We start from the raw sequence: 23,766 nt of genomic DNA on the forward strand, positions 1-23,766 counted from the left end.
TCATTGGAGCTTCTTACAATTCCCTGTCCTTCCATAGACTGTGCTGACTCATGCCGCAGCATAATGATGCATGGTAAATGCTTTCCATTAAAAGCTGTCCTCAAGTACGCCTCAATTCTGCTCTCCGCTTCAGTTATACACCATAAATTATTTGTACCAGCGTTCAAGCTTTCTCAGGCCAGTTGTGCTTATTATATTATGCAGTTTATTCCAGAATCATGTAACTATGCTTTTGTTTTCCTTTAAAAAATAGAAACAGCACTGTAGATAGTAATTATGATTTATATAAGGAGAAGCCAAATTCCAAATAAAGACTGGACTTTATTCAATTAGAGAATGACTGCTTGTATTAGTTTCTTTCCTATTGTTGAGGTGACACTCTGTGACCAAGGCAACTTCGGAGAGACAGAGTTTAATTGGGCTTACAGTTCCTGAGGGTTAGAGTCCATGATGGGAGAGTGAAGGCATGGAGGGAGGAGCAGTAGCCAAGAGAGCTTATATCTTGATTTATACACAGGAGACAAAGCACACCGGAAAACCTCAAAGCCAGTGGCATAGCTCCTCTAATAAGGTCACAATCCTTCCTCATCCTTTCCAGATAGTTCTACCAACTGAGGACCCAGTATTCACACATGAGCCTACAAGGGCCATTCTTACTTAAACCACCACACTGGTTTAGTTAGGGTTCCCCAAAGGAACAGAATCAATGGAATGAAAATTATATGAATTCATTATGTATTTGCTATAATTAAATTAGTTTTCACTGAGATAGTAGTAACAGTAGCTGTCTTATATCTGAGAGGCTGTAAAACTTACAGTTGCTTGGTCCTTGAGGCTGGACTGTCTTCCACAGTCAGGGTCCCACCATGGCTGTCTTACTCAGGAGAAGCTGACAGCTCAGGTCTTGCTGTCCATGATGATGGTGTGCTTCAGTAGTCTCCATCTGCTGTGAAGACAGAGGGTTGGTAGATCCACGGTTCCTCAGTCAGTGATAGAAGCCTGGAGATGCTGGCTCTGATAGCAACAAAGGAACTGCCCTCGCCAGCAGCAACAGGGTAAATCCATGTGGTAGCAAGAGGGAGGCCAAGCAAGCAAAAAACAAATAAGCTTCCTCTTTGTCTGGGCTGCTATCGGAAGGTGTGTTTGGTGTGGCCTTTCCACTTCTGTTTAGGTAATCGGTACAACTTCTCAGGTGAGGCTCCATGCTCAGATATTCACATTGTGGCACTCTCTCACAACCCTTCCCCCAACAAAAGGTAATGCAAGTTGTAGAATTACTTTTTTTTTTGTTTGTTTGTTTTAATTGGCTTGTCTTGTAACATAGGGAGTCTGCAGGAATGAGGGTTGGAATATTAGTTTGGTTCTGCCACTTTGTTGTGTGGCATTGTTCTCATTGTTATTGTAGGAGTAAAACTCTTTCAGTATCTTGTTTCTGTAGCTGTCTACTTTTGCTTTAGTCATCTTTCAAAGATTCTTTGATGTCTGTATTGACTGTCTCTATTACTCTAAAGAACAAAATGTTAGTTAATGGACACCTGCTGATGACCAGAGTGAGCTTCATACACACTATAATTTTCAAAATTCTATATGCAGAGCAAGCATAGAGAACTCAAGTATTGTGAACAAGTTCATATTGCTAGTAAATAGTTTGCCTGGTAGACTTTTTTTTTTACCCACAGTGCTTTGAAAAATACACGATAGGCCTAATGAGTAGTTAGTATCTATGTCTGGACTATGGGATTCTGAGAAACAGCAAGAGATAAGAGAGGAGCTTGTAGGTTTTGGCCTGGTGTGGTAGTGAATGCATGCAATTCCAGTATCCAAAAGATTGAGGCAAGATGGTCATGATTTAGCTGTAGTCTAGCCTGGGCTGCAAAGGAAACCCTGTCATAAAACAAACAAACAAATCAAAAAGACCTCACAGCAGCTTCCTTATAGCCCATCGACAATAAGGAAGTTTTTGACAGGTGTGAAAGAGCTTCAACTTTGGTTGTGCAGTGGAAGTGTAGATTGCTTACACATACACTAGAAGTTTAGAGACAGGAGTTTAGCTCAGGTCAGTGTTTGAGGAGGCAGAAAATTGGAACTAAGACATTTTGTTATATAAATGTCATTATGAATTCCTTGAATAGCATACATATAAAAATTAAAATGTGCAATTTTGAATGATGGTATGAGAAACTTACAATAGAAGGTACACAGGAAGATGCACTGTCTTGTGGCATTAACAACAGGCCCTTCTCTGTGAGTAGCATGACAATATGCACACAGAACTTTTTGTTTCTTCTCGCCCTAGGGACCCTCTCAAACGTTTGTCTTTAGCTTCATAATAAGCAGATTATTCTTTGAGAGCAGAGAAGACTTATTTTAAAAGGATGAGAAAGCCCGAAGGGCTTCAGTTGTAGATTCTGAATGTCAAAACACTTTAAAATTGTACTTAAATAATGTTAAATCTTTCAGAACATACAATAGGTTTTTTGTTTGCATTTAATTCTTGATTGGAGTCAGGTCAACATCTGAGCTACAGCAGCAAACAGATAGAGGGCCAAATGATTGTTGCAGAGAGAGTTAGTAGCTGTCCCTTCTCTGAGGCTGTCATGGCATTGTGGTTCACTGTGGCATGAATAAGCTTGCTTCATCTAAGAAGTTTTTATGTTAGTACTTCCATTTTATGATTCTTATTTTTGAGAGAAAGAGGTTACACTATCTGAGATCATAATTTACATCTATAATATTACTAATACCTTTATTTTCTAAGTGAAAATGAAGTAAACATAGCTTTTTTGATTTTATTGGGATTCATTGTGGCATTTATAATTATGAAAGAAATGAATTTCATCTAACCATATACATTTCACTTAGAATTTAAGTTTACTTGTTTTTAAATTATATTTAACAGCATGTTTAAATCAGTAGTAGATGAACATTCTAGTAGGTATAACAAGACATGTACATTGAAATATATAGGGTAGAAAGTGGACAAGTTGAGGAGACTTGTAAGTAATTTTTTTTTGGCATTCACAGAAGGGGAATTGTCAGTACAAAGTGAGGTGAAGGAAGAGCTGATGATTAAGATGGAGATGGTGGGGGCCAGATCTTGGTATTGATGTTATTCTCTGTGTGTAGGTTGAAAAGCTACAGCCTTATATATATTGAGCTTCTATAGGGGAAAAATACTCAGCTAGGCAAGCTTTTTCGGAAACAACACATTCCCTGTTGATAAGAATTCAGATTTTGGTATTTAGGTACTTTATAGTCCTGATTCTAGTGTTGTTAGCCATATATCTTGGCTGAGCTATTTGTGAGTTTTAGATGACATCTGGGACTGCTGAGATGGGTGAAGGTACCTGCTGTAAACCTGATGTCCCGAGTTCCACTCCTGGAAACCATGTGATGGAAGGAGAGAACTGACACCTGCAAGTTGTCTTCTGATCTTCACACACTCTGTAGAGTGCCCATGTGCACGCGTGCAGACACACATGCACACACATTTAATAAATGAAAAAACACAACCCTTTACCTGCCATGTGTGAATTAGGCTAAGTGAGATAATTAGATCAAGTACATGTATTACATATTCCATAGATGTTTGCAATATAGGTCAGTGGGTCTTTGATTTATTTTTATTAAGTTTAGGTTTGTGTGGGTATCATGTGTGTGTGTCAAGATGTACCACATAAGTAGAGGGCAGAGATTAGCAGATACTCCTGGAGGTAGAGTTAAAGGTGATCATGAGTGACTCAGTAAGATAGATAATTAAAAGACACAGAATCATAAAGACTGTTAATCTCATGAGTAAGTCAAAATGCTGAAACTTGGGCTTTATAATCACTTTAAGATTTCTACTAAAACTATTAAAATTTATGACATTGTTTCCTTTTTGTTACAGTTTTCAATTTGACCAATAATGTGGATTTGGAGAACACTAAAAAGAAAATGGAAATATATCAAAAAGAAAACAAAGATGTCATTCAGAAAAATAAGTTAAAGCTGGTTGGTTGCAAAGTATTTTTTTTTCTTTTGTATGAATAGCATCTTTCACATAATATTTAAGATCTTATTAGTTCTTTGAGTGTTTCATATAATGTGTTCCAACTATATTCACCCCTACTCTCTTCAACTCTTCCTCATTTACCCCTCCTCTCCCTACCCATCTGTCTTCATGTCCTTTAAAGAAGTATTTTATAAGAAATTTGTGCTGTGATCAGATATTCTTGTATGTGTGGTCTTGTGCCAGAGAGTGGTTGTCTTACCAGGAGCAACTCTCAGAGAAAATCCTGTCCCTCTCATGGCAGCTATTGATTGCCAGTTGCTCCCTGTCCAGAGGTGGGATTGTGCGCTCAACTTTCTTTCCATTTGGGATTTGGTTTAGCTTGGGCTGCTCTGAAGACATTGTTTTCACAGTCATCTTCTGCTTCAGGCTCTTAGACTCTTCCTGCTGCCTTTTCTCAGCCTTAGGAATAGGGTGTGCAATATATATGTTCCCTTTAGGACCGAGCATTCATTCTTCAGTTTCTTAGTTTCTGCACCCTGGCCAGTTGTGGACCACTGTTAATCACTATGTAGTTTAGATAAAAGCTTCTCAAATTAGGGTTAATAGATACACTGATCTATGTGTATAACACTAAGTCATTAAGAGATGTTTTGACATATCTATTAAGAAGCATAATAGTAGTAGATTCTCTCTTAGGGACTATTTCCTGTCTAGTGACAAGTTTAACAATGATGTCAAGTAAAGATTTCATCATAAGGGGCAAATCTTAAATCAGTGAGAAAGTGGTTGGTCACCCTCATGATGTTTCTGTCACTATTGCACCAGTGGGTATGTCTTTCTAGAACAGTTGTGACTCTTAGAGTTCACAGCTGAGTAATGTTGATGATTACTTTTCTCTTCTGGTAACATGCAGAGAGCACCATAAAAGCTAGGTAGTAGGTATAAAGTTTCTTTTCATACTGGCCTGATTTTACCTGATTTTACTAGGACTCTCCTTCTCACTATCAAATTATGGAAGATGACCAGTAGTACTGATTATAGCCTGTATTGTTTGGAGGTGTATGGAACCTCACTGGCCAATAATTCCAAAAAAAGTAACTCATACCTGGAATTGGGGTTTTTATTTTCTAATCTCTTAAGTTTATTAGGGATATTGTTGTTCTGTTATACATAATTTAATTTTAATTCTTTATATATATTTTATATTTTAGAAAACTTCTATAATAGTAGTAGTAGTAGTAATAGTATCTTTTTGAAAGACATTTTTGAAAGGTCTTTAGTGTTTTTATTCCTCTTCATTATACCTCCTTTACCCCCCTTTGCTCCCAGTTTAATCATTCGTAGTCCATTATTTCATTGTAACTTTTTATGCCAGAGCAGTCTCATTCCACTCTCTCATGAGAGCTCTTCCCATGACCCCTTAGTAATGTCTTTACCCTATGGGCATTGCAAACGTGACGTATATTAAAAGATTCACAGACAACACCCACCAATGAGAGAGTGTGACATTTCTCTAGGATTAGAGTACCTTACCAAAAATAAAGTCTTATTTATTAGTACCAGGATGTGGATCTTCAATCTGTGTAGTTTTACTTGTAGTCTTAAGAAAAACATCACCAAACCAATAGTGTCATTATCACATACACGGTATATGCTGTATCTACACTTGATGTACTCAATTGGAGATGCTCTGACAACTTGCAGTTATTATCTTCATACGTTTGCTCTTACTAATCCTTTTGGATAAAGTTGGATTCCCTTCTTAACTTAGAAGCTTGTGTTAAGAGCATTGACGTATGTAACAAGGGTTTAGGAATTGGTAAAAATGTTCGGAGAAATGCTCACAGTAGTTAACAGCTTACTTAAGGAGAACAGAGAAGACAGAGTAAACTAAAATGTCTTTGAGCTTTGAAAATGAGTTCACTTGAGATGTGGGTTTGCTGTCCTCAGAATATAATAGGCCTTGTCTAATTTTGCACATAATGAGGTTATGGTGTTGGAGTGTAGCTCCTTTTTTTCCCACTTGAAAACTTGGTGTTTCGTTGAAGGAAGAATTTGCCTAATACATGAATTTAAAAGAAAATCCATGTTATGTTCTATAAATTGTATGACTTCAAATTGTCTGTAATAGTTATAAATTAAGCCAACCCCACCCCTGCTGCCCAGTTATTCCATTTTTTGCTCTGGGCTTAGTGTACTTGGTTTGATGTTTGTTCTTCTCTGGGATAGTACATTCTCATATAAAATTACAAATGTCCTAGTTTGTTTAGAATAGAATTGTTTCATTATTAAAACACTAGTGAGTAATTTGCTTTTTGCTTCTAGTAAATAAAGTAGAAGACTATGGTATAGGATTGCTTTTGGCTGGTAAACTAATTGCATTCCTTATGGAAATGTCTGTTTAGACTCGGGAGCAGGAGGAGCTGGAGGAAGCATTGGAGGTTGAACGCCAAGAAAGCGAACAGCGACGACTGTTTATACAGAAGGAAGAAGAGCTGCAGCAGCTTCTGAAAAGGAAGAACAAGCAGGCCTTTTTAGATGAGCTGGTCAGTATAAAAATTAATCTTGCTGTGGATTTGGCAGAATAATGGCATTTAGTAGCAATTCAGAGTATTTCTGCTCTAGTTTACTTTCAGTCTTATTCTAATACATTTAATTAAAAAGATTTTATTTACTATTGTACATAAGGGTGGTACTGGGTGGAGAGCATGTGCCTGCCAGGATGTGTATGTGGAGGTCAGAGGATAATGTCGAGTTGGTCTTCTCCTTCAACCTTTTCCTGGGTTCTGCAGCTTGAGGTTAGGTAGTTGGGCTTACAGAGTAAATCGGGGCCTTTACCTGCTGAGCAAGCTTTACTTTTGCTTCAGCCCCTCATCCCGTATAATATTTATGCCTACAGTTCTGTGAGTCAGTTGGGTATCGTGGTACTCACCTTTAATCCCAGCACTCAGGAGGCAGAGGCAGGTGGATCTCTGTGAGTTCAAGGACAATATAGTGTATAGAATTCCTGGACATCAGGGATACATAGTAAAACATCTGTGTAAGATGCCCAAACAAAACAATAAAGTGATTCAAATTTTGAAATCGTGTCCTCTTCAGGTCTCCTACCTTTTCCATCGTCCTTCAGCTCCATCCTCCTCCTCTCCCCACTCTTGGTTTCCTCTTCTTTACCTTCCTCTCTCTCTTCCTTCTTCCCCTTCTCAGCTTTTGTCTATATTCATTTCACTTTCAGATGAGAGATTAACACAAGTGACATAGTATAAATAACACTCACTAGATGTCTCTAAGCTTTTACTAAAACATTGTTTTTAGAGCATTTTCTCTTAATAGTTTCCTAAAAAGTTGTTTGGAATATATTGACTATGTGTTGAAATATATTGGCTGCATGCCATATTTTTGCATGAAAAATAATGTATTTGGATGAAATGTTATTAAAATATTAGTACTTTCTAGCAGTTAGCTCTATATTCAACTTTGTTAACAAATAGCCAAAGTGACTATGATCTGAGATGTGTTTCCTGGAATTCTGATTTTATTAATGATTCTTACTATAACCCTTTGTGATACTGGTGACATCAGAGGCTGGAAAATGTTCCTCTCTGGGAAAGTGTTTCTGCACTGTCCCTTTGTATACTGTCTTCATATATTCATTTTTTAAGAGGCATTTTTCATAGAAAGCATTGACATTCTTCCATTCTTAATTGCTGTGATGTTAATATGTTAATATTCTGTGATAGAACAAATATAAATGTATTTTCTATTGTGCCTTTCTCCAAAAAGTGTTTTAAGCTAGTTAACCAGAGGTAAAATAGAAAGCAAGATTACATCTTAGATGTAGGTGAGAAAATAAATAGAGGGTTATGTAGACAGAAAGTGCTCATCATAAATGCCCATCTAGGGCTGGTGAGATTCTCTAGTAGGTAAAGGTGCTTGCTGCTAAGCCTGACAATGGGTGTTGAAGCCTCAGGATCACCTGGTCAAAGGAGAGAACTGATTTTCACAAGTTGTTCTCTGACCTCCACATGTGCTCCATAGCATGTACATATGCACTCAGATAAAATACATAAAAATGGAGTGAAAAACCCTTCCCACTTTCTATGTGTGCAACAAATTTGCTTCTAAACTCAAGTCTGCAGCATCTGAGCCAGAAGAATGTGTGCTTCAGCTACTCTAGCCGTTGTCCAGCACAGTCTCCTGTTTGTCCTTTGTAGCAGCTGGACTTCCAGAGCCTCAGAGCACAGAGTCTTGCTGCCTCATTGAGCTCTGCTGGCATCAAGCTCCCCTCAGAAGCAGTGAGGCGTGAAGTAAGGTGCTCTTTCCCGTGTCATACATTGCTGTGATCTGGAGCTCAGACTGGTTCTTGTGAGTTCCCTCCTCACTTCCTGTTTTCTTCTCCTGGAAGTCATTACTGCACATATTTTCCTTACTATTTAGGCCATGTAACAGGGTGGTTAAATAATTCTTAGTAATTTACTGCATTCATTAATACAATTAATCAGTATATAATAGTCTATAGAGTAACATTGCAGTTTGGTTTTTAGATTTTAACTTTAAAATTTTTTTTTACAGATTATTTCAGTCTTTATTAATTTTTTTTGTTACTTTCAATCCTTGACTAAGTTCATTCAATTTACTTTATGTTGATTGGTCTATATTAATGAAGTGAAAATGCATTTTTCTATGTGTTTTCTTGCTAGATTTTTATAAAAAAAGAAAAGCTAGCACTGGCATCTGTATGTTTAAAAGGTTTAGTGTTTGAAATGTTTTCTGAATGACACTTAATGCAAGGATGACTTATTGGAATTCTTTTCTTTCTTTCTTTTTCTGAGTTTGGTCTTTATGTCCAAAGTCACTTTTTAACCTGAAAAGCACTGGCAGCACATTACCCTGTATGTGACAGGGTTTAATGTTACAGTCTGAATGTTTATGACTTTGCATTTGCCATAACGTTGGCTAAAAGTCCATCTATTTTAATCCTAACTGTAAATTCAATTTTTTAATAGTTTGGAAAAAGATTTTTAATCAGGTTCTGTGTTATTAAATCGTTTTATATTCCTGTTTGAAAATTCTGTTCCATTTATGTCTTAAATTTTATGAGTTAATGCTGTTGTCAAATGCAGTAGCTGATTCTTATTAGGAATATTGTTTGCCAGATGGCTGGCTTAAAGTCAGTTAAAATAATCTTTAAAAATGGTCATTATAAAGCTTTTAATGAGAATTACAGGCAGTCTTATTAAAATTTCTTTAAATATTAAACAGTGTGCCTTTAGGCAATTATATGGGTTCTGCAGCCTTCCAAGGTGACGTGTGATTCTCAGAACAGAGAAGTAACCCTAAAGCTGGACTTGTATGCTCTGAATTTCCCAGAGCACGCTTCATAGGCTTGTTCTGCTCTAAGAGATCTGCTATCACCACAACCCATGCGTAGTTCTCTTTTAACACCCAGAAAGGCCTTCAGGCTCCAACATTTCGAGTGCAAAATAGAATAGGTTTAAAGTAAATTCTGTGGCTTGATATTAAAGTTTGATATTTAGAATACTTAATATTTACAAAATTCCAGCTATCAAGACATTTAAACATTCTGTTCTTATAATGTGAATGACATACTAAGATTAGAATAAACTGGTTTTGGTTAGCAGTGAATTTAAAGTGAACACATTGTGTTGCTCTAACATATTTTTTAAAAACTATGTGTATGTGTATCTTCGTGAATGGGTTATGGGCCTAATGTAAGTGCTGGGTTCCCTGAAAGAGCAGTCAGCACAGTAACTGCTGAGTCATAGCTCCAGCCCTGTTGTCTTGCTTTTATATATGCACTTTTGCTTTTTAGAATAAGTATCAGTTGTGTATTTAACTTTAAAAAAATGATTTATTATTTATGTGTATGTGTACGTATCTGTTTATGGGTATGTGTATGGGAGTTCAGGTTCTCTCAAAAGCCAGAGGAGGGCTTTGGGTTTGTTGGAACTGGAGTTATAGGCAATTGTGAGCAGCCTGGAGTGGGTGCTGGGAACCAAACATAGGTCCTTAGACTTGGCAGATAATTAGTCATTCTGTGCTCGCACTTTTAAATAAAAAATGTTTGGTTCTAAAAGTCAGATCCTCTGGACAGACAGCGAGTGCTTTTAACCACTGAGTTATCTCTCCAGCCCGTGATCTGACTTTAATACATTAATTAATTATGTGTATATGTGAGTGTATGATGGATCATACACTCTAGGGGATCAGACTCAGGTCTCCAGTGCTTTTGGGCAAGCACTTTGACCTCTCCATGTTAAACTAACCCAATAGTTTAACTTTTTAGTCAAGAATAGTTCTGTTTTCTTTTTTATTTTGTGTACATGAAAAGATATATTTAAAAGATACTTTTGGTTATAGCCCATTTAAAGTCTTCTTTAATGTTACAGTTGATTACAGAATGCCTACTGGAGATCTGAACTTGTTGCAGGAATGCAAAGTAGCACAATATAAGAGCTTTGTTGTGAAATATAAAAGGAAGGTGCTGAAGACTGTTCTTATGTTGTTTCTTATTCACCCTTATTCTTGCCAAGCTCAGGTTTAGGAGTTATTTTATGAAGAAAATTGAGTTCTAATATGTTTTCATTTTTGTGATCCTTCCTTGCAAAAATAATTTTGTTATAAAGTAATTTTGGGTTCCTTTTCTAAGACAGTAAGTATCTCGTGGTCCAGGCTGGCCTATACCTCCATTTTTTTTTTTCCCTACTAGGTATTTCAGCCTGTACCACCATGCTCTTTGTTATAAAACTCTTTCTGTTCTTGTGAAAGGAGAGAATCAGCTACTGCACATTTACCTCTGCACATGCTCTATAACGTGTGTGAGACACACACACCAAACACACGTACATATGCATAGAAATAAAGAAATGCAATTTAAAAATTAGCCTTGATGTTCAGCTTTATCCTCAAAGAATTCTGGTAAATTGGGTTGTTTGTTACTGCTTCTATGCTGGAACTTTAATTGTACTAATCAGCCACATTTGTGCCTAAAATTATTAATGGGTTAGAGTTGGAAGAAAAATGAGAACCAGTGGTAGTGTTTGCTTTATATTATGAGATGTTAATGGGAGAGTTTCTTGAGGATTGAATTCTGGGTGACTGCTATTTTTAAAGCTCAATTCCCTGCATTTTGGTGACCCTATGAGGTGAACCCAGAGTTTCAGATATGCTAGGCACAGTACTGCATCACTGAGCTGCGTCTATTTCTCTGTTTTTTTATTTTTAGATGACCTCAATAAATTGCCCAGGCTGGCCTTATACTTGCTGTGCAGCCTTTCACACATAACTTTAGTGTAGGGAATAGAGGAGTGGTGGGCTTCCTTTGGTTATTTTTATCTTTGCTTCTACATATAGGATATATAGTCTTGTATTCTTTCTCTGCATGTGTTTCTGGGTTCTTATTTAACTGACAGCTCAGAAACGTAGAAGTCTAGGTATCATTTAGTTTAGCCCTTAGCTTCACAGCATCGCAAGCATGTAATTGCTCAACAGGATAATAAACAATTTGGTGTTCAAACTATGGGTGTGTACAGATTTATATAAACAGTGGTCTTGGGTAGAATTGATGTATGATATTAAATGTTTATCATTTTGTTATTTGATTAAATTTTATTTAAAATTAAAAAATGAACAAATGTACATGTGGTACTTAAAATAGTTCAATAGTGCAAAAACAGAACAAGGATTATTTGCATATAGCCTCAGGTGAAATATAATGGAAAGCATTTCAAATGGTCTGAACTCTGGGTGAAGAGAATGTGCCTGAGATAAACCTCTGGACTAAGTTACAGCTCTTTCTTCTGCTCTTTCTGTGATTAGCTTTTTTCTTTAATAAATGTGTTGGCGGCTAGATGAAATAGGGCCCTATTATATTCTCTTTAATGTAGATTTTATAAAATACTTTGTTTGCAGGTTATTTTGATTTATAAGTCTACAGCAGCCTTATTTATTATGGAATGTTAATTTTCTTTTGTAAAGTGTTCTGTATAAAGTGAATATTTAGGTTGACATCAAATGCTTTATAGAAGAATCACACTTTGAAAGTGTTGTTGCTGTTTATTCTTTCCCTGTTAAGTTTCATATTGAACTTTCTTGCAGGAGAGCTCCGACCTCCCTGTCGCTCTGCTCTTGGCTCAGCATAAAGACAGATCTACCCAGCTGGAGATGCAGCTTGAGAAGCCCAGATCCATGAAGCCAGTGACATTTTCCACAGGAATTAAAATGGGAAGCCTCGTTTTAATTGTTTATTTGAAAGAGCGTTTTCAGGACTATGCTTTTAAATTCTTTATTAATTTCTACAGTAAAGTGAATGGTATAGATATTTAATAACGGTATGTTTGGGTTAGATGTCTGGAAGGATGGACATATATAGAATAAGGAAAGTGAAAAGTAGAACTTTTCAAATTATGCAAAACTTTTCCAGAATGATAAGGATTAGTGTGGTGGTGGGGTATGTTACTGGAGATGAGACCTAGGGTCTTGTACATGCTAGGCTGTTTCGCTGCGCTACACCCAAGGGCTGTTTTCCCGATTTTAAAAACTTGTAGTTGTATTGAACACTTCTTCAAAGAAAAGCACATATAAGTTGTTAGGGAACTATTTATGTACTGGTGTAAAGTAGAGCAGTGAATTAATTTATACTTTTCTGCAGACAGTTTTATTTTTCTACATAAATGTTTCAAAAATATTTTAAAGCCATTTTTAATTTCGATACTCTTTAAGGGTAGAGTTATTTGATTAAAACTTTATTTAAAGTAGTCATTTAAAGGTAAGGATATGTTTATGAAGTTTTTTGCTGTAGTTTATGAATTATTAGTTTTATTTTTTATAACTTTCTAAATACATGTATTCATTTTGTGTGTGTATATGTGTGTGTCTGTCAGGGTGCATGTGTGTGTGTGTGTGTGTGTGTGTGTGTGTGTGTGTGTGTCGGTTGGTGCGTGTGTAAAGGTCAAAGGACGACTTGTAGGAGTTGATTTCTTCAGTCATGTAGGTTCTGGTCATCAAGCTCAGCAGTAAAGCCACTGGATCATCTCACCGGCCTGTGACTTGTTCACATTGTTGTAATAACTTTGAATGTGTTTCACATCCAGTCTTGAGATATAGCTATAAAGAATAATACAGTTTTCAAATGATTAAGTATATTTTAAAAGCTTCATTTCAGTAACATAAAAGTATGTATCACACATGGTGAAACTGTTGTTAGAGATGAGATTTGGTCTGTAGGTCAAGTTTGTCTCCTCATCTGTCGCATGGCAGTTAGTTAAGTGTTTCATATAACCAAGGATGTTAAAGGAGGTAATGTGGGGGAACGGCCAACATTACACCTGGCTGAGGGAAGCGCTCAGTAAACGAGGTAATTACTCTCAGTGATTGTGTGAGTTAATTACACAGATGACTATTCTCTTTTAATCCATAACTGTCTGTATCCTCTTTTATATTGAGTTGGAATTAGACAGCATTTAAATGTTGCTTCTAACTTTATTGATGTATGATCTTGACCAATTTGTCTACTTTCATTCTTCTCATCTGTAAAGTCATTTGCTTCTTTTTAAGATTGTTTTGATGATTAAATAATGTGTTCCTTAATGCTGACATTTATATAGTATCCTCTAAGTATAAAACAAATTAGCATTCTTCCATATTCTGTAGTATATGTTTTCATAATATGTTATGTATGAAATATAATATATTCTAGATAGTCTAGTATTTATTAATATATTTGCTATGTAGAATTTTTATATTTTTTACTTTTTTTTCTTAAAATGCTTCACTTTAAGATAGAAAGCTCTGCCAATTAAGATTTACAGACCCATAGCTTGTTGTGAATTGGTTTTAGTGTCTAATTATAAAATTTTAGCAAATAGAATTTCTTATCTTGTGTCAGTTCTCTGTAATTTTTTCTTGCACCACTGCTGTCCCAGTATTAATTACCTATGAACATGTCTCTACATCAAGGCCTTCAGTTTACATTCCGTCCTTATTCCATCTATAAATGTTCCCTAACAAGTATTCCATAACTCTTGTGTGGAAACTAGAGTAGAGAACAGATGAATAGATAGTTGACCAGAACTGTACTATAGATTATTTTAAAAATCTTTAAAACTCTTAGTGATTTATGTTGATTGTAAATGTTTGTCACTTTGACATTGTGGTAAATAAATATTTTTCACCTTTAAGCTAGTTTATATTGGTTTTTAAAAATATCTAAAGTAGCATTTTGGAGTGATGGTTCAATTGGCAAAGTGTAGGCCATACAAGCATGAGGTCCTGAGCTCAAAGCCCTCAGAACCTAGGTTAAAAAAAAAAAAAAACCTAGTCATGGTGGTGTGTGCTGGGATCCTAGTGCTTGCTGGTAGAAACAAGAGAATTCTTGGGCCTGGCTAAACAGCCAGGTTAGCCCTGTCAGTAAGCCACAGGCCAATGAGAGATCCTCATCTTGAAAAGTCATCGGGAAGTTCTTGAGGAATGATTTTAGAGATTTCCTTCTAGTTCCTATATGCAAATGCTGCATTCACTGTTGTAGAAATTTTTAATTCCAATCCAGGGTTTCTATCCTGCCTTGATCATTCAGTCCCAGATAAAGGGCACACAACTTTTATTATTCATAATAAGCCTCAGGCAGCGCAAGAGCTGGGCAGATATCTAACTAGTACTAGGAATCTACTTTCCTACCAATAACCCCAAGTTGTTACTTTGTTTCATTTGGGCTGTTCTTATCTCCAATTGGCCAGCCCTCAGGGCCACATTTTCATGATTTACCTAATCCAACCCCCCAAGCCCAAGAACCCTAAACCCTGTCAGTGTCTCTTCTACCCATCTATTCACCAATCAGAAATAATTTGGGGGCAAGGTCACATAGTGTCACTTAGGTCTATATGTGAACTCTGTCGCTGGGGCAACCAGGTTTTGAGGGACTCGTATTACCATTAGAATACAAGCAGCATCAGGCAAACCCACTACAATTCATACCGAAGTCCAAACTAAATATCTAATGTAATGTCAAGGATTCATAAAAGGAGCAGTAATAGAATTGTGTAAAACAGGGCTAGCTGAGAGTACTTGCTGAGCACAAGTCTCAAGCACTAATAAAATGGTGCTTAGTAATACACACAGGCAATTTCAACACTTAAGGAATCAAGGCAGGAGGATCAGAAACTCAAGGTCATCTTCGACCCCTTTGTGTGTTTGAGGTCAACCTGTGTTCCATGAGATCTTACCTCAAAGATGGAACAAAAATAAATGTGTAGACTAGTTTTGTCATCGGAGTTGCTTCTCTGAAGTGAATTCTAGAGACGGTATGTAATCACTTCTAACTAGGTGTAATTTATATTATATTAATCAGTTCTCTTTAATAAAGTGTGTAAGACCTTGGCAATTAAAAATCTATTCACCCATGTGCTACTCCTCCCACCCTTAGCCCCCCCCTCCACACCAAATGCTAAAGAGGATGAGGATTGCAGCTATTTGGTTGTCACTATAGGCTCATAGTATTTTAAAGCTGTTCTTAAGGGCATGTTGTACCAAGGTGGCAGAAGCTGAAAGACGAGTCCAGTCATTTTCTGGATGAAGTCTAATGCTTCAATGACACAAAGCAGCCACATACCCAGAAAGATCTCCATCCCCTGTTGAAAGCAGACCATTATGAGAATGCAAGCACAAATGACAGCCAAAAAAAAAAAAAAAGTTTCCATGTATACTTCTCATTGGAGACAGTACTCTAAAACACTACCTTAGTTTTAGCAGTTATGCAGCTGTTGCTACTATTTTCCAGCTATCTTTCTTTCATAGTGCATATAATTAGAGACAACTGTCTAAATAGAAGACACAGAACTCATCTTAACTTTCTTGCAAGTTCATTTTTTCCCCATCTGCTACCTACAGCAACTTGAGTATCTCAGTGATAGTTTATTTCTATTTCAGAATTTATCTGGACCCCTCCCCACTTTTCTTCATCTCAGCCAATCTCGGCTGGTTGTTCTCAGTTGATCTCTATTCTGAGCACCTTATGGTCTACTCTATAAACTTTTTAGGTGGTTCCCCAAATGAATGAATGATAACAAATAAGCAACATCGAAAAATTCAGTAACTTTCTTGCTTAATGTTTTGTTGTTTCTTCAGTTTACCTAGAGAAAAATGCAGAATGTTAGTCATTCATTCTTCTCATATCTGAGAAAGTGAAATTTATACTATTAAGTTCATAATGGAAGTGAGTTTGCCATGGAAAAAACCCCAGTAGAGGAAACAGAAACAAGAGAGCCTCTGTAAGAAGTAGTGTCTTCACAGACAAAAGCTCTGTCAACAGAGTATCTCCTCTGCCATGCTTGCTCCTTAGAGTCAGTTCGGGGGAGCCCTTTCCCTTCTTCACTAGTTCAGACATCATCTTGAGTAGCCCAAGCTGATCTTAAACCAAACTTAGTCTCCACCTCCTAAGTGTTTTGATTGCAGAAGTGAGCCACTGTACCCAGCCACCCTGAGTCTTTGATGGTCTTATCTAAAATTTTTTTTCTTACCCACATGCCATTATTTTATACTGTTAAACTCTTTAAATATTTAATTCTATGTTTGGCATATAAACTTTGCAATCCTAACACTAAGAATATGACAGGATGTAATGAAGTGTAGATGAGTGGATGAATGTTATACATTATCCAAAGATACACAAATGCTTTGAAGCTTCTTTGTCTTTATGCTTGGGGTATTCTTAAATGCTTGTCAAAGCACTAACTGTAGTTTAGGAAGAATTAACCATATTTGGTTTTCAATGAGACCTCTGAGCGGAAGATGACATTTCACAGCCATTCTTCCTGTTTTTCAGCTTACATTCTTCTTGCCTCCTCTTCTGCTGTGTTTACTGAGTCTTAGAGGGGATTCTGTGCGTGCCTTACTTACGGCTGAGCAGTGTCATGCAGTGGCTATGAGTCTACATTCACCACCACTCACTGGGAGGATGCACCAATTTATTTTAAGGGCCTTGAGTGTTCATGGGTTTTGGTAAAATCAATACTCCATGGATAATAAGGTACAACTATATTTGTTGAGGTCAGCTTTAAAATTTTTGATAAACAGTCACTGATTAAAAAGTTGTATTATAATAAACACAACATGAGGAAGGTCTTTGCGTGTGTGTATGTGTTTCCTTGATGAGATTAGGAAATAGAGCCACAATTGGCTTAGCAGCACCTTCTCATGAGAGATGAAGACGCTTCAATCTCAGGCTGTCATGGAGTGCTTTAACCAGTTTCCCTGTAGCATGTGGCCATTAAGGCAAGCCTTGATTGTTTAACAGATAGGCATCACACCCTGCCTGTGGATCAGCAGTGTTGAAGAGTGTCACAGACACCAAGTTGTAAAGGGCAGACTGAGAGCATTCCTGAATTCCCATGATTGTTTGCTAGTAGAAATGCCCACTGTTTATCTGATCATTTTGCACTTGAAAATGTTCTGTGCAGATCTCTGTCTGTCTCTCACTCCCTCCTCTCCATTCCCCTCTGGTGGAAGGTGTATCTTACTTTGAATTTGGTTTTAATCATTTTTAGCATGGTGGTAGAGAAAAGGCTTATTTCTGTGTTCATAGTGTTTTCATGTTCTATTTGTGCCACAGAGAGCTCTTATGGGGACAAGAGAGAACTTACAGGAACTGCTTCTTTCTCTCTCCACCATGTGAGTTTTGAGGATTGGCCTCAGGTCATCAGGGTTGGTGGCAAAGCATCTTTACTTGACAGAAGCCTTTGCTTACTAACCCCCAAACACCAAGTTTCATTTGCAAATATATGTATATTTTTCATTTTTCTTTCATAAATCTCTTCATTTCTCATCTCCTACACAGCTGCTTTTTGGATTCTTAAAACTGCTTACTTTGTGTGTTGAAATGTATACTAGTTATTAGATTATAAGTGTCTTGGGGATAGAAGCTTCATATTGTCATTTAGTTTTATATAATCATAAGAATATAATACTTGAATAGTGTTACATAATCATAATCAATTTTACATATACAAATGCAGGTGATATTAATACATCCTATATGGGGTAAAGAAAGCAGTCCTCACTAAGAAGTGCTGTTAGATTTGAGTTGTGAGACATGATGGTGAAGGGACATAAAATGGGCGTGTGAGGGATGAAATGGGACAGTATCCTGAGCTCCTGTAGTGGATGTCTATCCCAGCTACAGTAGTAGTATTGTTCTCAGTTTGGTTCCCATCCTGTGAGGTCTGCTAGCCTTGCAGTCTTGCTAGGCTTGTGAGTTTAAAATGTATTTTAGCAGGATTGAATTTTCCTCCAGTTTAATGATATTTGCAATCTGTTTGCATACTTCTTTGGCATTAGTATTAATTTTGTTTATATATATATACATTTATTTATTTATTTATATTTATTCCTCACATGCCATATATATAAATAACACGAGGTACATATATATATTCAATCATGTTATTTATGTATATAAAATAATGTATTACTTGTTATGAGTTATAATATGATTCTTTTAGTAGAATGATTAAGTCAGAATAAGTGAAGTTTTCACTTCTTTAGTATTTATTATTTCCTTGTCTTGGAACCATCTCATCTTACTTGTGCTTGTATTCTTGGCTAGAGTTACATGCATGCAGTAGGACATTAGACACTTTCTTTACAGCTGTACCTTGTACCTACTAAATCCCTTCTCTCCACCTCCCCTCCCTTCAGCATCTGCATCTGTTGGATCAGCTACATAATGTCCTCTAGTTCCATTCATGCTGCTGAGAGACAGAATCCCATTTATTTGCACAGCTGATATTCCATTGTGAATGAATATTTACCACATTTTCTTTCATCCATTTTTCTGTGGGTGGGTATGCAGACTGATTGGCAATAGGGAACAGTGCTGTAGTAAACAGGCATGCAGACACCTCTTGGACACACTCATCTTCTTACCCTAGGATATTTATCCAGTAGTAGAATTGACATCTGTGTCCTTTAGTTCTCTCTGTAGTGTTTTGAGGAACTTTCTTTGCTTTTGATAGTGACCGTGCTGTTTTGCACCCTCACCAGTTGTCTGAGAGCTGCCTTCTTTGCCCGTGCCCAGCACTGGTCACCTGGTCATAGCTGATCTGCGTGGCGGTCGGGCATCTCATTCAGGTTTTGGTCTGTCAGCCTGATGTTAGTGCCGCGAAGCACTTCTCATTTACATGTTGGTTATTTTAGAGATACCTGTCTGTATCACCTCCTCACTTCTAATTGGATCATTCACTGCTGGTTTTCACTGTTGGGCTGATGTCTTACATTATGGGTAGTTTGAAGATATGTTTTTTTTACCCCATTTATGCCATAGTTTGTGTTTGGTTTGCCTTTCTAGTTCCTTACTTGTATTGTTAGTTTTGTTGTTGTTGTTTTGAAGAGACTAGGTTTCTCTGTGTAGCCCTGGATGTTCTGGAACTTACTCTGTAGACCAGGCTGGCATTAGACTCATAGATCCCTTGCCTCTCCCTCCAGAGAGCTGGGATTAATTGACCAGCTATATTACTTGCTTTTTTATAAAAGTCTTTTGTGCCTTTTTTCTAGATTTTTTAAAATAGGCACTTCCAACCTTAAACTTACCTGTTAGTGTGGCTTTTTGCTATATCCCACAGGTATCTGTACATTGGTATCTGTTTTAAAATGTCTTTGATTCCTTTCACTGATCCATTGTGCTGAGGAACACAGTGTTTAGCTTAGGCATCTGTAGTTTTTGAAGTTTCTTTGGTAATTTATTAGGGAAGATGTGTGGTGTGGTTTTCATTGCTTAGATTATGTTGAGACTTGTTTTGGGGCCTTATATATGAATGTGCCATCTACTAAAGAAAAGAATTTGTGTTCTCTAGCTATTGGGTACATTGTTTTGTAAACGTCTTCTTGCCACTTGCTTTATAGTTCCCTTCTGATGACAACTTACTGACTTGTTTGTCTGGAGAATTTGTCTATTGAAAAGTTGTCACATGGGTTTGATCTGTTGTTTTCTTTTCTATAAGCTGTCATCTTGCTTTGGTATATATCTGAATAGCTTAAATCTATTTTTAATTGGGTTTTATCAACTGCATAAATGAACTAATTAGGATTCAATGATTTCATTGGAAACCCCTGCAAAGCATGAAACAAAGAAATAACAGTAGTTTATACAAAGTCCTTTAAATCTAAGAGATTACCTTCAAGAAAAGCAAAATACTTGACAAAACATGACCTGCATACTGATAAAAGCACATGTTCATGAGGCGAGTCTGTAGCCCCACCATGGCTTTAACTTGTATGATTTTGTCATGTGTTTGAGGCTTCAGTGTGAACTGGTAATTTAATTATTTCATTCATTACATTTAGACTTGAAGACTAAATTCATCTCATTTGATGCCTTTTCTCTCCAGTCTCATAGCCCTGGGATTCAGTAATAGCTCTTTGAGGAGAACAACTTCACTACTGTTAGCTGTGAGAAATGGAAATACTATTGAAGGTTTTGTTTGAGCACATGCTGTTTCAGTTCATGTTGTGAAGGCATTTTGTACTGTTTAATTCTCTTTCACCTGCCTTATGGTATTTTGAACTTATGGAGTCATTTTCTATATATCTGTCAGATAAAATAAAGCCTGTCATCATCAGGTGTAAAAGTTCTGATAAAGCTTTTTTAAAAGGTCTATATGATCTTGATTAAACATTTTATTTTAATGAATACTAAATGATAATATTTAATACTAGTATGAGATGCCAATGTATTTAACACTGCATTAAGAAACGCACATTTTCTTTAGATGTTTATGTCAATAAACATTGGGCAGTATCATTGCCATGTAGTGTCCAGACCTCCAGTTCCCAGCTAGAGATATTTGATTTGCTGCTTTATTTTTAAAAGTGTTACTATGAACTATAGGCAGGGAAAGGCAAGAAGGGGGTGGCAGATGGCAGGGAAATAAAACAGTAAATTTCTACAGCCTTGTTTGTTTTGGCTAGTTCTTTTTCTAAGCACATGGAAATACTTTGCACATTTTAGGATTGTAGCTTCTACCGTAAATCATTCATGTAACAGAAACACAATTAGATTATTTTGTTGGAACTTTTCTTTTCTGTTGCTTCCTTTGTCATGAGTAAATAAACTTGTTCTTTCAAATCATTCTTTTTGATAATATATTTAGAGCATTAAAAGCATAAATTTAAATTGGGTGGCAACATTAATATAAATAATGATATGTTTATCTAACATTTCCTTGTTATTCATAATAATAAATATAATTACTGGGAAGAAATGTAACACAAAAAGTCAATGTAATGAAGTGTTTGCAACTGCCTGTTTTCCTAGATTTCTTGTATATTAATTGGTATTATAAGTTTCAAGACTAAACATTATGTTCTAGTGTTGAGTGTACTTGTATATGTATATATGCAATATGGGTATTATTAATCAACCCACTTGTTATGATGTGTTCACTAAGTACAAGATACAGTGAAAGGTGGAGTGAAAGTACAAGCCTCCAGGCTATTTGTTTAATTATGTTTTATTTTAGCAGTGTGTCTCTTGTGAGAGAGAGCAGCAAAGACTTAATACAGGACCATCCCTTTCTGAACAACTGTATTAGGTATAGTGGTAGGTCCTGTAATGCTGTGCCACATATAGCTCTTTTGAATGAAGTTTATTGGCATTTATAAAATGTTGTAAAATAATTTTTTAAATTCCAAATTGCTAATTTCAGTTTAGAAATTATAGCCACAGATATAATTACAATTTCTGATATAAGCTTAGTGTTCCTGGAAATGGTAAATGATGTTGCACACTTTTTCTTGGCTATTATGGGTTCTGGAAAAGTTTCACTACCTTTTTCTCAAAGGTTGTCAAGCTAGTTCCTATTGTCCTACATGATAATGAATTGTACCTTCCTCATAGGAGTGTTTGTACTGAGAATGGGAAGTAGTAGAGAATCATTATAGTCTCACTTTTTGTGATAGGACAAGCAGTAGAACCTGAACCCCCATTTCTAGAAGACAAGAGTTGTGATGGACAGAAGGCTTCAATGTCACATTGGATGGGTTCAGAGTCTGGTGCTGTGAGTCAATTAATGCCTATGAGACCTGAACAGATAACCTTGGTCGTCTTTACACTACACCTTGCAGTGTGCTATTCATGGGACTAAAATAACATACTGAAGTTGTTGGAGACTGTCCTTTAAATAATCTTAGATGTTGTCAGTTACAAGGTAAACTGCTTCCCATATTTAACAGTTTCTCATAAAGATTAACTTTTTAAAAACTAAAGAAATTATCAACAAAGGTGTCAAAGCAAGAGAGTGATTAGGTGAATGACTCCATGTGTAAAATCATCTTACACTTTAATATAGGGCTTTTGTAGATCCAGCATGGGCATACTGTGGAAGATGTCACTATCAAGTCTACTGGAGAAAAAAAAAAATGTCATTATATTGCCTCTTGTGGCTCAAAGAAAGATGGTTGTGAATTGTAAAATGATGTCTTTATGCAGGAAGGCAGGTACAAGATAAAACTTGCCACTGAACGAGAAGGAAGGATGAACGGGAACAAAATTTTAGAAAGAGGGAGGAGAAACGACTTGCTGACTGCCTGGGTTAGAGAGTGCTCTGGGGGCCAGCTTGGAGCCACTGAGATAAATTAGTGCAAGGGAGCATATGGCTGTACAGTGCCTGGAACTAGCGTGAGAGTGATTGCCCTGGTCAGAGAGAGCCAGGGACAGCACTGAACAGTAATGCACAGGAGCTTGTCGCTCTGATTTTTAAATATTTCCTGCAATGGTGAATACTGTATGAATTCTGTTTTTTGAGAATGAATAACATCTACTGGGCCTGACAGTGAGGGGTCTCATGGGCAGCTTTATCTCTTGAACAGAAGAAATCCTGGCATTTTTCAAGTCATGTGAAGGTGGGTGTGGGAGAGTAAGTACTGGGCATGATCTACATCTGTACACTTAGTGCATCCAGATTCTTACTCTGTAGGATAGTATTAATGTTACTGATAAAACGTATGTTTCAAGTCTTCAGAGGATATTTGGGGAGATTGATAAAGATTTTTGTTTTCTGTGGTACCAACTTTGCCTCTTTTGGGCAACCTTGTTCCTATGAATGTAGGAAAAGTGACTGAAATTGTTTTGTCCTGTACAAACTTTAATGATAGACTTGGGTGTGGACTGGGCTCTGAGTCTCATGCTGGGTCGCTCCATTGTGGCACTGGATTCCTGGTGATAACTAGTCAGTTGTACCAAGTGAATTCTGACTTATTTTGTTGGTGGTTTTGAGAATGACAGTTGGCCTCAGGTGGACTCAATGGAAGACTGGAGAAGTTACCAGCTGTAACACTGTGCATGGCAGGTTTTGGCCTCCCTAACGTACAGGGGAGGCTTCATTGGATTGGTAGAGGAAAGCTGCACAGCTTCCTGTTCTCATGTCATGGTGAAGAGACTGGAGGTTTTGTAGACAGGCCAGGAGGTGCGGTAGATCCTTTTCATATCTTATTTGGCATTGCGGTATTGGAGGATTAAACCTGTTAGTCCTGTCTTTTGAATGCCTGATCATCTCAGGGACGAGAAGGATGTATGCTGCTATAATCTTAACATTGCTGTATTTGAAACACTTTCGAGCCTAATGGTTACTACTGCTAATTGTATATTGTGCTTAGTGATAAATTATGTAAATTATACATATTCTAAAATACCTATTTAGATCTTCTGTAGTGTTCTTGTATATACCTGAAGTTTATGTTTTTGAAGTTTCCATAACAGCAGACTTAAA

General features: G+C 36.8%; 1 protein-coding gene across 1 annotated transcript in view; it reads left to right on the forward strand.

The window, feature by feature from the left end:
• The window catches only part of MNAT1 (MNAT1 component of CDK activating kinase), a 130,554-nt gene that overhangs the window by 52,042 nt on the left and 54,746 nt on the right, over positions 1-23,766 (forward strand). The window contains exons 4-6 of the mRNA XM_080927340.1: positions 3,890-3,993; positions 6,400-6,540; positions 12,110-12,244. Of these exons, the coding sequence (XP_080783466.1) occupies positions 3,890-3,993; positions 6,400-6,540; positions 12,110-12,244 (380 nt within the window). The remainder of the gene's footprint in view (positions 1-3,889; positions 3,994-6,399; positions 6,541-12,109; positions 12,245-23,766) is intronic.

The sequence above is a fragment of the Micromys minutus genome (assembly GCF_963924665.1).
Source record: "Micromys minutus genome assembly, chromosome: 1".
Taxonomy (NCBI): domain Eukaryota; kingdom Metazoa; phylum Chordata; class Mammalia; order Rodentia; family Muridae; genus Micromys; species Micromys minutus.